Genomic DNA, 15,415 nt, shown 5'->3' with positions numbered 1-15,415 from the left:
AAAGAGGTTGAAAGGAGGGAGCTCGCCGAGACCCACCCTTCTCCCTCCTCCTCCTCTGGGCTGCTGGCCGGGCTTTTGTTTTCCTCCAGCTCCCCGTTTCCCACACGTGATTGCCGTGTTATTGCACAGGGCGCTCGGCGGCGCGGCTGCACCTATAAATACGGAGCGGGCGGGCGGCGGGGGCCCGGGGCAGCGCGGCGCGGCCGGGCGGAGGGCACCCCCGCGCCCCCCCCCCTCCCCATGCACCCCGGCGGGACGACGGCACCCATGCCCCGCCGCCCGCCCGCCTAAGCGGGAGGCAGCGACAGGCAGCGCCCGGCCAGCGGGCAGGGGAGGGGGAGCCGGCCGACAATGGCGGCGGCCGCCACCGCCGCCAGCCCTGGCAGTCCCGCTGCCGGGCCCCTGCCGCCGCCGGAGCCCTGCCCCAGGAAGGGGCCGCCGCAGCCGCCGCCAGCGCGCAGCGACCCCCGCCGCAGGCAGGCCGCGCTCTCCTTCCTCACCAGCATCTCCCTCGACGGGCGGCCCCCGCCGCCGGGCAACGACGGCCCCGCCGCCAGGCCCCGCCAGGCCCCGCCGCCGCCGCGGCTGGGCAGCCCCCCGGCAGCGCCCGCCGACCCCCCCCGGGCCCAAGAGGAGGAGGAAGAGGAGGAGGAGGAGGATGCCTTCGCCGCGGTGCAGGTGCCGGCCGCCGCCTTCCTGGGCGCCGCGGCGGCGGGCAGCCGCGGCCGCCTCAACTCCTTTACGGCGGGGGTGCTGCCGGCGCCCTTCGGCCGCGCCAGCCCCCAGGGCCCCGCCGGCGGCGGCTGCGGCGAGCTGGGGCAGCCCGGCCCCGCCGCCTTCGAGCTGCAGCGGTCCCGGTAAGCCGCGCCGCGGGTACGGTGGATGGGCGGGATGCGGGGATGATGCGCGGGCGATGGGCTCGCCCCGGGCGAAGGGCGGACACGGCAGCGGGGCGGCGGGGGGCAGCCGCGGCGAGGCCCGTTAGCCGCGGCGTGGGGAGCGCCGGTGGCGCGGAGCTTTCCTCCGCCGGGGCGGGCGCTCCGCTGCCAGCGGGCCGGGGGGAGCAGCGGCGCCGGCCGGGATGTGCGCGGGTGCAAGGGGCGGGTTTGGGAAGGTTCCCGGGCGGCAGCGGCAGCCGTGGCCATTCACGCCTGGGCGCGGGTGGCCGAAACTTTCGCTCCTGCTAAGAAAGGCAAAGGCGGCGGCCCCGCCAGCGCAGCCGGGCGCCGCTCCCGAGCGGCCGTTGGCCCCTTCCTCAGGGGCTGCGCCCGCGGCGCTGCCCCTCTTCGAGGCAGCAGGCTGGGGACCAGCCCTGAGCCGAGTGCGCTGCAGCCAGCTCTGCAGCCCACGGAGGGGAAAGGAAAGCCCTCCCCGTCGATGCCCACGGATTACGGTGTGTACGCAGCGCCTCGTTACCTCCCTAAATAAGCTCTTTATCTACAAGCGCTTCGTTGTTTCTTGCCGCCGGGTACTCTTTTGCCTTTTATGAGCTCGTCTCAAAAGAATAACCTCACCTGCTTGAGACATTTGGCTACGAAGGTGCAGTCACGTAGAAAAATATGCAAACGCATATGGATTAATTGCTTCACGGGTACAAAATCGTTTTCCGTCACTTCTTCAACAACATACTCGGGTATCAAAGGCTGGGGGGGGAGAAGAACCGGGGAAGAAGCTGAAGGAAATGACTGTGCTCCCCAAGCCCACATCGGTCGCCACTCCCACATTCCCCATTTGCCACACTCCCTTCTTGTTTCTCCCTTGGATAAATAGGTAGACTTTGAGTCACATGTTATTGCAAGGGTTTATAAGGGTAATTGAGCATAGATCGCTGTAGAAAAATCCCTTTCAAAACCAACTAGCTTGGAGAAATTGGAGGTATTCCAGGAGAAAGTTGTCTTAGCTGCATGCCCCACTGTTGGTTGCTTTTTTTTTCCTTCCATCTGAATTGTATTGATGGCTTTTTTGAACCCCTTTTCAGGTGCTGTGCTAGGGAGCCCCACCTTCCTGGCTAAAATGCCAGCTGGTGGGTTACCACCCATGTTCTCCCAGTCGTGTGTCTCTCAAAACATTTCCTGCACTGGGGACCCTCTAATTGTGCTGTGGATCACCAGCACACCTGTGACAGGGTTCTGCACGCCGCTGCCTGTGGCCTTGTGAGTTAGGAGTGACCCATAGACCATGATTTGGGAATTCCTTTTCTACTCTTGAACTTTTTACTTGTTGGTGATAACGTGCTTGGCAGTATACTCTTAGTGTTCCAGACACTGGATTCTCTTTGGCCTTCCAGTTAGTGAGTTTATTATTCATGCAGGATTCCTATGTTACCTTTCTGGGTTCCCAGGGATCCTCCTTGTTCTTCCTTGCTTGCAGGCTTTGATACTGTGCTCAGTTCTGGGAAGGATGCTCAGATCTCACCTGTATCATTTCTTCCCTCAGCCCTTACTTACCCCATCATTGTTTTCCCTTGCCCCGTCTGCCACTCTCTGAATTTTTCCTTCCACAACGAATGGGGTTTTTTTTGGTGTTACATGAGAACAGTGTGGAGCTTAAGAGAGAAAGTTAATTGCTGTTTTTGTTTAAAACCTAGAAATCCAGCGTTATGCAAGTTCCGCTGTGCTGCTAGTGTGCCAACAGGCTGAATGGGTAGCTCGTGTCCACGAAATCCCGTAATGAAACCTCGTCAGAGTGCTGCTCCAGTCCTGTGGCAGCCCTCCTTTGTGCTACGTATTTTCTTGTGGAGTAAGATGTAAGGAAAGTACTGATCTTCTCATGCTCTGTTGTTTTCTTGAGAGCTAGATTCAACTGTGGCTAGATTCAACTTGCATACCTCTACTGACAAGTGTGAGGCGCTCTCGTGGTACTTGCTTACGGCTGGTGCTGGTGCAGGAGAGCTCTGGGTTATGGCCCCAGCTTTGCTGACTGCCGTGACGCTGCTCATCTGCAGCCTGGGTCAGTCTTTGGCCTGCCTTCAGTAGATTTGTTTCTGTTCTGGAAAAGGTTGTATCGAGCGTTTGCTCCTTGTCATCTCAAATGAAAAGACATGGCAGGGGCTTTGCTGCTGGGTTTGCTCCTGGCCGCGCAGAAGATGGATCGCGGGAGTGCCCGGGGCTGGCGCAAGCCCAGGGATGGAGGGGTCGAGCAGACCTGCTGCTGCTCTCTTAGTGGAGAGGAAGGAGCCAAACGCCCAGCATGTGGCCTGCCCTTCTCGGCGCGACGGAGCAGGAATCGCAGCAACTGCCCAGAGACAGGTGTTAGCTCACCTGAAGGAGGATGCGGAGAAGCAGAGAGGAAAATAGCAGATTTTTTTTGTAGTTGGTGTGTGCATCTGCTGTCTCTCCTCCCACCCTTCCGCTCCCCTTGCAGCAGGCTTGAAATCGAGTTTGATGCACCGTTTGACAGACTAGTCCTCTGTGCTGAGACACCCAAGTTATGTTGTAATGTGAAACCATTTTCTATTACAGTATCAGGCAAGACAGGCTGCCTTAAGTTGTTTTTATTTAGTTTTCAGAAACCATTGTGAACGTATAATCAGAGTTTCCTGGCTTTTTTTGTTTGTGTTAGCAGTTTGTATAATTCTGTACTAGTTTATATTTAACAAGGTTATCATTAATGTGGTTTGGGTCTGTTCTCTGTGTATTCACAAGAAACAAACGATACAAAGAACATGGTGCTTCTAGCTGTACGGAGGCTAGTATGTAATTATATGTAAATGGGAAAAAAAAAATGCTTGTTCAGAAGTCAGTTTGTTGATGCCAAAGGCTCCTGTCTAGTGCAGATGGAGTTTGTTTCAGTTTTGTGGTGAATGGGTGGCTGGGGACACAAGGCTGCTGGAAACTAGGGCCAGGTTCTGCTAGCTTTTCCTTCATGTCAAATTATAATTAATTTTAACAGCTTTATCTTAAATTAGTGAGGAACTCTGTGGAAAAAGATTTCAGCAACACTGATTTAAAATAATTTCAAATTCTGTTGATTAGGTGATGGTAGCAGGTACTTATTTTTGTGTATGCCTAGAATACTTGTTGCCATAGTCTTATTTGGGAAAAATACTGCTGTTTCCATACGTGAAGTTTCCTTTTCTACATAAGGCCTTTTCCAGTGATCTGGATGGTTAGAAACAAGAACATGCTTTTTTGTTTGTTTTTTGTTTGTTTGTTTGTTGTTCTTTTTTTTCCTAAGGAAGCAAATCAGTGGTTGGATTTGGAGTTTAAACATTGCTTATGGCTGCGTTTGTCTGTGTTGCTGTGTCAGGCTTGAAGGCAGATGGGCAGGAGAATTCCTTCTGGGGGCTTCTTGGTGCTGGGAAGGAAGCAGAGTGCAGTATCTGCTGAGTAATCGCTGGGCGGGAGGTCCAGTCAAAAGGACACTGAAGTTATCATGGTCCAAATAGATTTATCTTCAGAATGTATTGACCTACGAGACAAATCTAATTTCCTGAGTAATTCTAAAATTAATTTATGATTAGTAAAGCCTGTGAAGATTGAATTTGTTTCTACCCATTAGAAAATACAGAGCTGTGTATGGCCTCACTAATCGTCTGGAGAGGTGCAGTGGAGAGGGATGCTGGAATGGTTGACCTGCCTGGCTTTTGGAGGGCTTGCAAAGGGCTATGGGTTGTTGGTGCTGGAGGAGGCCTCCAGGATGTCGCTGAGGAGCTGAATCCCACCATTTAGTTTTGTGGTGGAGGGCTGTGAGGTCAGAGCCCAGTCCTCCATGGCGTTGGGCGGGCAGGCAGTGCAGGCTCAGCCCACCACAGGAGATGCCTCCAAACTGAAACGCGCCGAAGACAAAAGAAGAGTCTCTCAGAAACAAATGTCTTACAGGCAGAGTTCTGAAAGAGGAGCAAAACAAAGAACTGGGGGCACTGTCCACCCTGTGGGGTCATCCCAGCTTCAGGAGTGGGCTTGTGAGCCGCAGGGACCTTTTGTGTGTGATGGAGCCTCTGCTATTCACTGAACCTAAAGCCCGTCAGGCAGCCTGAGTTTCAGAATGGTGTATACAAGAATAGCGTGAAAACAGCAATTTAATGGTCTGAGAAGTGAATGGGAAGTGCATATGCTGAACTAAGTCTTTTCGTAGGTGTGTGACCTTGTATACCACTGATGGTTGCTGTCTCTAAAGAACGGGGATGCTTATTGACTTCAGCTGTCACTTCAGGAGGCTAAATGGCCTTCCTGTGCCACCCTGAAGAGGGGACATTCAGCAACAGGGTTAAGACTTAGGTAATAAGGGCTGTTTCACCAGTTGTATCTCTTGGGGCAGGTCCTCATGGCCCATTTTCAGTGCTACAGGCCCTGTGTAAGCCTTTGGCGCTGTTCCCAAGGGCTACCTCCTCGAGAAAGGGCTTGCAGTCCCCAGGCACACAACTTGCAAGCTCCTCCAGGAGTCCTGTGAGGGACACTGAGTGCACCCATGTCCTTTAGCATGAATGTGCTGAGAGGCTGGGTCCTCATGGTCACTTTGAGCTGTGCAGGAGCGGTCACTGACTGCCGGTGGGCTTTCTGAGCTGCGCATGTGTTGAGCACGGCCAGCCCCACGTCACACAGACCGTCATCCATCGCTGTTGGTCTCTGCCGTTTCCCTTGTTCAGGGCACAGGTTTGTGCCTCCCTCTGTTGCTTCCTTTCAAAATTGTGGAAATGTGGTCATAAAGTTGAACAGTGGTTCAGAAGTCACTGCAATATGACAATGGCCAGACAGATGGACAGTGTAGATGCGTCAGCCTTGTTCCCTTAATACACAAAGCTTTTAAAAACAAATCCCACAGAATTTTGCTCTGGCATATTTTAGGCTCTTATTATATTACTTATTAAGCATCTCTGGCAGATGAAAAAGATAATATTCATCAGACAAGGGAAAAAATCCTTTGCTGTCATTTCTGCAGAGGAGCTGGGACAGAACATGGCATTCATGACTACCAGGGAATTAATTAGACACCTTCACAGAAGGACAGACACTGAGAGGGAGCTGCCTCTGCCGAATCCTCAAGATTTGTCAGGTTTTGGAGTGAGATGGTCTTAGAGCTGGATGGGTGAGAGGGCTCTGCCTGAGTGGGTGCTCAGTAACCCCTGTGAGAAACCCTGAGCCGGTAACACATGAAGAGTTGTGTTTGTGTTGGCTGCCTTTGCTGGCCACCAGTTCAAAGCTTTCTAGGTCCAACCCCTCCTCGGGAAGTCCCATGGTTATACCACGCAGGTGCCTGGCTGGTATGTGGTGACCCCTCATTAGCCATCAGGAGGGCGGAGGAGTGAGACACTTCAGCAGGTTTGCTCATGTGGTCAGTGCATTTCCATTACTCGATCTTTCTTTTCACCCTTTTCTTTACCAGCAAAGCTCCTGTGCAGGCAGCCAGACTGGCCCTTTTCCTTAGAACCCCACTACACAGCTTTCCTCTGCACAGTATTGCTGCAAGCATCTTGAAATGATGATTGGTAGCAACCGTGTAAGTCACCAGCCCTCCAGACCATCATAAAAACATAGTTTGAGGGTAGGTAGATAGGATAATGACAGATGATAGTTTGATAACAGCTTTTGGATAGGAAGTATGCGTTAATCTGTAATTATTATGACTTTGAGAACTTTTCTGGTGGAGAATATAGCCTAGCTTGGATAGTTCAAAACAGTTAAAACACAAGTATGAGATTCCCAAGTGCGCTCTCTGAAAGCAAAAAAACCCCAACCCTCTAGTAATTCTGTGGCTTCCTTGTTTCAAATAAATAAATAGCAGGCGGGCTGTCCAGAGGCTCTGCAGAGTGGCAAGTGTGATAGGAGGTAAAGACAAGAAGCGGAAACAAACCCTGATTTTTTTTTTCTAATTTTTTTTTTTTATAATTCCCCCTCCCCACCCCGATTTCAGCTGTTCATAGTCTCTCAGGCAAGATTTCCACTACATGAACATAATGGCTTATCTTCATAATTTAACCTGAAAATGAAGAAGTTTGGTTTTACGTGTTAGAACTTCTGTACATTGAAACCTCAGTAGACACCAACTTATCCCATGATAAATATGGGAAATCAGATTCTATTTGAGCTGTGCAAATATGCACAAAATTCACCTCTGAGTGTATGCTAATACCTCCAAAGCTGAAATCAGTCCTTTCTGACAAACACTCTCTTTCTACACCCAGAATTGTTAGTGGGGCTGCCACCAGATACCAGGCTTAGCAGCGCAGCAGGTGCAGCGAGACAGAGAGCTGGCTCTTTTCATAACCCAACTAAAAAACCCCTTGTCAGTTTGCTGTAAGAAGTATTATTCCTAGAAAATGGAAATGACATAATTTGGCATATGGAGAGTATCTGTCTGCTGGCCTGCAGTTTGCAAATAACATGCTGAGAAATTTAAGGAATGGTATTTGATTTCATAAGAAGGACTTAGCTGAAGTTTTATTTGCTGCAACGGTAGGGTAAAGAGCTCGGCAAATCAGTTAGGAGAAGAAAGTTTCACCGGTGGTTGGAGAAAGCTCGATGTGCCAGTAGGAAACTTTTCGACTCTCGGGGTTTGCTTTTCAGATTGCAATATGCAGATTTAGAGGAGTACATATTTAAGGAACTGTGAGGTTGCTTTACAGGGGCTACTGCGTTATATTCGTAGCAACTGCTTTCCTGTGATGAGTGCTAAATGTATTTTCTGTTCTTATGAGGTATTTTAAAGTCAGCACTGCTCACAGATATGTTTCAGAGTTTTTGCCTAAGGAAGGTTTTCTACTGTGGAAAATTTAGAAGTGAGTGAAAAGTGAAGTGAAGGCTACCTTCCTTTCTAGAACAAGTGTTTTTTTTTAAAAAAAAAACCTTCACCCTATATATGAATATAAAGGACAAGCACATGTTCTTAGCAAGCAGTTGTGTTTTCCTCCATGCTGTTATAAATTAGGCTAGCAATTTTGTGAAATTGAGGTTTGGGGGGACAAAAGATTCACTCACCACAACTGAAATGTGTTTTCCCCTGCTTGTCTTGGGTGGCAGAGGAAGGTATGGCCTTTCTGACCCAGGAACCTGCAAAGCCTGAACTGTACATTTACGTATATATAAAATTACTCAGTTAAATCAAGCGCCAGTGTATAAAGTTTTGCTGGTAAGTAAATCTTTGCAATATGAGAGTTTTACTGTTTGATATTGGTGGGATTAAAAAATAGAAAGCTAGATAACTTTTATTTATAATAATTTTTCAGACAACGGTTTGCATTTCGGTGCTCCTATGGATAATCATATTACCAAGGTAAATATGATTAGCTTTTCAAATCTACATGCTGTCAAGGCAAATCAGACATAGGCATATCAGTTTATGGGTAAAGGCATTCAAAAAAAGCATAAATTTTCCTGCAAAAAAAAGAAAATCCCCTGATCTTGTGTAACAGGAAAAATCTGTAAGGTGACATTATGCTGACTTATTTCTGCACCACATTATGCAGCTGGAACTGAGCCACATGGAATGAACAGGGATGAAGCTCTTCAGCTGGCTCTTCCCTTTCTCTGGGCTTTGGGTAGGATGTTGAGCACCAAGAAGTCAGTAGTGCCACTCGGTTTGCGGCCTGCTTGCAGGTACATGTTTTTTTCAGCCATCTGCGTGCCATCAGCAGTGTGTGGCCTCTCCCGTGACCGTACAGGACATACCCGTACACATTTTTTGTGTAGACACAAGGGACAGAGAAGTGATAGCAGGATGCAGTGGTGGTGCCAGTCCGGCCTCAACAGGTATGAACTGCTAGGCACTGTTACTGTCCTTGGAGTTGAACTTGTGCCTTCTGCAGAGTGGGAATGCTAGTGATGGGTCTCTCATCATGTCCTCTCCTCTCCGAGGGGCTTCATTTCCTTTCCCATTTCAGGATGGAGAAGGAGCCACTACAGATACAGAGTCAGCAACTCCCAGTAAGGAAGGTGGATGGGGAAGCATGTGGGAGGCTCCAGCATTCCTCGCATCGTTGTTTCTGGTGGGTCTGCCATGGGTGGAAGTGCAGGGAGAGGTCCCAGCCTTCCAACAAGGTTGGATCACGCAGAGGTTAATATACCAGAAGGGAAGAGGAGGGTGTGGGAGACCCCCAGGTCTCCCTGTCCAGCAGGAGATGCACATGCTGGCACTGTTGCATGGATTTTAATTTCATCACCATGAGAAGGTCCAATGTTACTACCATTGCTCTTTAGAGAGTTCACTCACAGCACTGGAGCAGCCTGTTTCCCGCTGCGGCTGCTTAGCAGAGAAGCGAATTATAACCCCGGCGTGGTGGTGTGCCCTTTGAAGGCCTACTTCAGAGGGAGATCTGCTGAATTTTCATTTCTTGGGCGCATGGTGCTGGAGGGGGAGAGAGCAGAGCCTCACCACCCCAAGGACCTGGGGTACCTTCGGCGCTCAGGGAGGACCGTTGTCTCACCTGGGCGGATGTCTGGTTTCATCCAATCCCCCTAGCACCTGTAGGGAGGGAGAAAGGGGAACCAGGAGATAAATGTCACATAAGGCCCTTTGCCTTCAAGCCTGCTTGGGCCATATACATACATTTGTGTGTACACAAATACAGTCCATACCTACAGTTCAAGAAGCTCTCATTACTCCTTGTTCACAGTGGCATGAGCTAGCAACCTGCGCTTCCCGCGCTACTGTACTTAGCCTGTCTGAAGCATGTAACATAAAGCAGAAACTAGATGTCAGCTGTGGTCTGAAATGCATCTTGAAAATGTATTTTTCTCTTTTTTTGTTTTTGGGGTTTTTTTTATTTGACAACTTATTCCTTGTGTTTTGGCCATCGTACCTCTCTACAGACAAACCTTTTATTTTCTTACTGCTTCTGCACTTGCATTAGTACCTACAGATCCAACAGAAAAGGAGATTAATTTCCTCCTTTTTCAGTTGAGGTTGCAAGCCTAGGCAAATGCAGGGTGACAGAAGCATTGCCTGTGTGTCCGTGGGGTGCGGTGGCCTTGCACAGCGGGGAATGAAGTCCTTCTTAGGTGACAGAGCACTGCATGAAATTGAGGACTCCATCTTGATACCTGGAATGTGGGCAGGGTTAAGCAGGCTTGGTGGTTACAAGCAAACTGTGTTGTTCACCGAATTGCTTTAAGTGAATGATACTGTTTCCGACTGTAAAACACGGAGGTGTTTTTTGGGTAATATGAAGAGAGGAAAAACAGCTTTCAGGTGCTACGGTGCAAAGTATGGTTTAATCCCTTGGATAGGTGAGTCGTGCAGGTGCTGCAGCAGGTTATGGAAAAAGGCGTGGAAAGCTTGCTGTCTTGGAAGCGTGGTCTTCAAAACACAAAGGTGTAATTACGTTTTCTAATGTGGAGTTTACATAACTTCCTGTCTTCAACCCATTGTGTATCTTAGGAACCTCCTTAATTTTATGAGGCTGTTTTCTTAATTAAAGCAAAACTGGGTTTGATTTTTAATTGTGATATTTACTGTTTTATAGAATGCAGTCTTTTAGCATGACCTAATCCAGAAGAAGTGGCAGCTAAGAGGTGGCTGCTTAAAAAAGCAGAATTGTATACAGCAGGACACAAACTGCCACTGTCATGTACCTCCATCATGACCTTTGAGATTTATGTGTAAAATCCGTATTTTTCTGTGTGCATGACTCACCTCAAGATAAAATGCTTTTCTAGTTTAGAACGCACTCCGGGTACTGCAGAACTCATGAGCAGCCTCGCAAATAGCAAGTGTCTGCGCACATTTGTTTTAAGGAACAGACTTCATTGTCTAAGGTTTTGTGCTTCTGTTTGTTTTAAAGATATCATTATAAATATTAGTTTCTTGTTTGTTCATTAGTTTCCTTATTGATGTAAGGCTATTCAAGTCAGAGATAGCACTGGGGTGTAACAGGGAGCAGAGTTTGAGCAAATGCATTTAAAAGTAAAAACCAGAAATTGTAGATGTTTGTCAATGAGTTTGTAGATGTTAAATAGGCACTTCCAAGGCAGTAGGTTCTGCTGCAAGCCTTGTACCCTGTGTTAAGGCTGAATGCACGATGTGAACAGAAATGTGTATCTTCTTGCAGTGAGTTTGTGAGCTTGCAAGCTTCCTTCTCCTGGAGGGATGTAGTGTTGTAGCAGGAGTGAGGATTTTTATTTTTATTTTTTTAAATAGTGTGGTACTGATGCAGTGCTCGGTGCTGCACAAAATGCCGTTACTCCTCCATATCACTTAGGTGCTAAGCCCCAAGCCCACGAACTGTTTTGGGCAGTAGGGCACCGCACAAAGGTGCGGGTTGTAACTGGAATTCACTCCCTTGGGGAGATTGGGGTGGGAGAGAAGGGACCAGAGTGAAAAAGCCCTTACGAGCCACTGCCCTTTCAGAAGGCATCTGAAAACAAATGGGATCTGAGTTAAATGCAGGATTCCTCAGGTACAAATGAGAACAGGATCAGGCCCGTCTTTTCTGGTTTAGGTGCAGAGGTAATATTTCTGACCTGTCGAGCGATTGCCTTTCTCGACTATCTTGCTGGATAAACAAATGTGATATCGATGTTTGAGGATGCGGCGGTCTTTCGTGCAACTGGCAGTTGTGTTGCAGTTGTTGCCGTTCCGTACAATGCCCAGGAGAATTTCAACGTGGTCTTGTTCACGGGGTTTTGTGTGTGTGTGTCATTTACATATGTTAGAAGAAACGTTGCTTTTGAGAGGCTCTTGACCCTCACATCCTCTTTCCCAAGATATGGGGTTATGATAATGAAGACTTGACTTCACTTCTCCAGTGTTTGTTCTGAATTAGATGTCTGTCTTGTGTTATTCCAGCTAAAGAGAGCAAAGCAGTTGAGCAATTCAAGCTGGGATTTTTGAAGGAGCCTCTGAACCATGAATTTTGAGGAACTCTCTGAGCTCCTTTGAAAATCTCACTTTGAAAAGATAGCATGTGCTTTTCCTTTATGAGTTTTCACAAATTTTGCTTACCACACTGTCCTGACCTGCTCCCATTTTTATACTTGTCCTCCCTGGCATTTTGGGGGGAAACAGCATTGTTGGGGACTGTAATTGTGGTTCTGCTTTTATTGAAGTTAACAGGACACCTCTGGTTTAATCAGTGCGTCAGAGAGCTTATTTTATGCTGACATGTTAATAGAAATGGACAAAAATGCTCTTTATAAAACTTGAAATGTGACTTTGGAGGCCACAGCTCTAGTAATCCTTTACATCTTAGCCCGAGGAGGGATGTGGGCCATAAGAAGCAGAAAGTCGAGGTGCAGGTTGTGCTTTTCTAATGCAATGTGACTGTAATTCTCTGATTTCTCGTCAGGCTGTTGTTTCCACAAGGTCAGAACGAGGGCAAGACTGGAATAAACAGATGTCTCAAAGGCTTGGTCAGCTCCTCACACAATGTGCCCATGTCATGCGGTGGGATGAGTGTCAGCCCCACTGGGCTGCACCCTTTCTTGCTTTGCACAACCTGTTTAAACACCCAGTGTGCTGAAACAAAGCTAACAAGAACCACCAGCACTATAAATTATTTAAAACTGAAGCCTTTGTGAGAGAATTGGGCCTTCTCCATCCAGAAAGGCTGTATCTGTGTCAACAAGCAGCATGGCCCAGCAGGAGCAGGTTGGTAGAGCCGGTAGCTTGGTGCTGAGGACCAGATGTCCATGCTACGGACATTCAGACCAGCTCTAACCTGGACCTGTGGACTGGACAGCCAGCCGTCAGAGGACGGGTGCTGTGCTCCTGCAGTATGTCATAGAATAGTTTGGGTTGGAAGGGACCTTCAAAGGTCATGTAGTCCAACCCCCCCTGCAGTGAGCTTCCCGTCGTCGGAGGGGAAGCCTTCGTGCTCTGGGGCTGCTCCGTGCTGCAAAGAAGAGCATGTCGTAAGCTGGCATGGTCGGGAGATTTGCTTCACAAGTGTGCTTCTGATCCGAAGTCGAACACGGTGGAGATATGCCCATAGAGTCCCAGTTCCTTGTTCTGGGACAAAGGGATTCATGCCGAGCTAATTTAAATTTCTCACACCCTTCCTTCCACTTGGGTTAATGCACTTTTTGTTTGACCCTATGAATTCAGATGCTTTTTCCCTAGTAATTTCCAATGGGAATTACTGACTTCCCTCTTTTCACTGGGGGTTTTAAAAAGATTTTGTAGGGAAAACATAATTTTTTTTGCTTGTTGAATCAGCACTGGGCACCTGTTTTCTTTTTACTAGTCAGTTGTGGGCTTTCTAAGTCTTCATTTTATAATGTGGTAGATTCATGAAAATGGATTTTTTTTTTAATTACGTTATTCACATTAACAGACATCTTTCCCAGCTGTTAGTGGAAAAGGTGAAACAGGAAAACCAAAATTTCAAGATTCTGTATCACATGTTGATGGCAGTTTGTGAGCTTGATCAACACAGAGGTCTAATGTCGTACCCAGCATGGTTTTACCCTTGCCCCATGCTGTTTTTAGAAGCGACATGCAGCAGCTGAGGAAGTAGTGGTTTCTGTTCGTGAGGTCTGGGGAGGAGGGTTCATTTGTTTAATTAAAAGAAAGACACCCACACCCCCCCTTAATACAAAATATAGCTAATTTTACTTCCAGTGAAAGCAATGAGGCAAAGTTTTGGCTGTGACTGCCATGTAAGTAGCTACCAAATGGGCCTTCGTGTCGGGTCCCACCTGAGCTTTGGAAGGGGGAACCACACCGGGGTTTTGCACAGAGGTGGAGGGTTGCGCTCCCCCTCCGGCCCTGCTGCCCACAGCTCCTGGCAGGCGCGTTTGGGCTTTCCCCCTTCCCCAGCCAGGTGCAGGCAGCCTTTGGCAAGTCCTTTCATGCATCTATCTGCCCCTACCCATCCAGGCACAAAGCCATTTCCCTCTCCCCCTCCCTGTTAGGCAAGCTCCTTATTGCTCAGGTCTGAGGCGGCAAAGGATGACAGAAGCAAAACAAATCAAGTTTTGTATAATTTGGGTTTTTTTTTCTGATGCTGTGGGGGGCTGTGGCCCTCGTGTAGTGGCACTTAGTTCAGACTTCTTCCTCTGCAGAGGCTTGTGGGGAGGAGGGAGAATGCTGCGGGTGCTCGGGCAGTCGGAGGGACGGTGACAGAAATGCATTTCTTCGCTGGACAGGTTCTTTGCAAGCTGCTGCTGTTTCTGAAAGAAAGGTGAAGGCGTAGGAGTTCCCTGTTTTCCAAATAGCGATTAACAGATCCTGCTCAAGAGAGGGCATCTTCCCCGTTCTCCTTGTAGCTCTACCGCGGGTGACTGCATGCCGCTTCGTTAGCGCTCGCGCCTCCCATTTTACTGGTTGAACTCGTACAGATGGCTTCCCGCTGCCGGGGCCAAGTATCCCGCCGCGACAGCGCCTGTGGGACAGTCTGCGCACGGGCTGCAGACCCCCGGCCCGCTGCCCTCCTCAGGCCTCCTTGCCCCGGAAGGCTTCGGCACAGCGCTCGGGGTTACTCGACCATCCCTCCTGCCGCTTGGCGTTGCCTTTGCGGCCTGCGAGGCTGTTGGAGCGCGGTGGGATGGCTGGAGCCGTCGCTGTGAAGGCTTTAGGTGTGCTTTGCTTCAGACAATAGCTGTGTGTCCACATTATGTTTGTCCTTGTTCGTACAAGCAAGGATGTTTATTCTGTATCGATAGCTGTATTTATTCTCTGAGGTGCAGGGGTAAGTTTTTCCAGTTGCTAAAACACCGTTTATTTCCCGTCTAGAACTGCAGAGCTTTTATTCCCAAATTTGGTTTTAAAATCTTTTTTCTTTTTTTTTTCTTAAAAACCTTCAAAGCATGGTGTGCTGGTTGTGGTTATGTGCTGAATTAGTTCAGATATAAAAAAAAAAACAAGGGAAGGAATTGAGGAGGGAAATATTCAGTCCTAGGGCCTCTTTCTTTGTACTCCTTCTGGCTAATATAAATACAGAGAATTTTTTGTATGCAAGCAAGTTCAAAAGGATGCTAAACAGTTTGACTTCATATGTTATAGTATTGTCATCAGCATACTGTTTTCTTTGTGTCACTTACCCAGATACTGCTTTGTATATAATTTGAAAGCTTTAAGTTACCAAAATGTGCTACCAAAGTGTGTGCTTCCAGAGTTCCTACTTAAAGCCAAAAGAGATGTGTGTGTTTACACACAATAAAACGTGTTGTTTTGGGGAGGAATATTGTTTCTTTAATTGCCTGTGTGATAACCTCCTTGGAAGGCGAAGTATTTTCAGTAGCAGCTTTGTGGTCTGTACCCTGTTTGCTTAGTATTTGTCATAAAATATGATGTAACTGGTACTGGTGCAGGTAAAATTTGAGTTTGTGTTCAACTCCCTGGTAGGGGAGTTGTAAATAGGAGTTTGTTGTGTATACATAATCCCATTAGGCAATACGGTTGTTCAAAATCCTCTTCCCCCCCAACAAAGCTCCTAGGTCTGCGGTGAAGTGCTTTGTGACACATTTCTGAATGGGCCTTTTGCCCTGCCTTCAGTTCTTTAATGCAAGAAGCTTTACCAGGAAACAAGAATCTCTTTCTT

The 15,415-nt window shown here is 48.3% G+C and overlaps 1 protein-coding gene across 1 annotated transcript in view; it reads left to right on the top strand.

Annotated features, from left to right (window-relative positions):
- Positions 1–351: 351 nt before the first annotated feature.
- The window catches only part of CABLES1 (Cdk5 and Abl enzyme substrate 1), a gene marked incomplete at its 5' end in the record, with an annotated part of 72,617 nt that continues 57,553 nt past the window's right edge, over positions 352–15,415 (top strand). Inside the window, one exon of the mRNA XM_082015563.1 lies at positions 352–857. Coding sequence (XP_081871689.1) covers positions 352–857 — 506 coding nt within the window. The remainder of the gene's footprint in view (positions 858–15,415) is intronic.

This window comes from Phaethon aethereus (assembly GCF_964289735.1).
Source record: "Phaethon aethereus genome assembly, chromosome: 2".
Classification (NCBI taxonomy): Eukaryota; Metazoa; Chordata; class Aves; order Phaethontiformes; family Phaethontidae; genus Phaethon; species Phaethon aethereus.
Note: the sequence above shows the minus strand (reverse complement) of the source record. Positions and strands in the feature narration are given on the sequence as shown.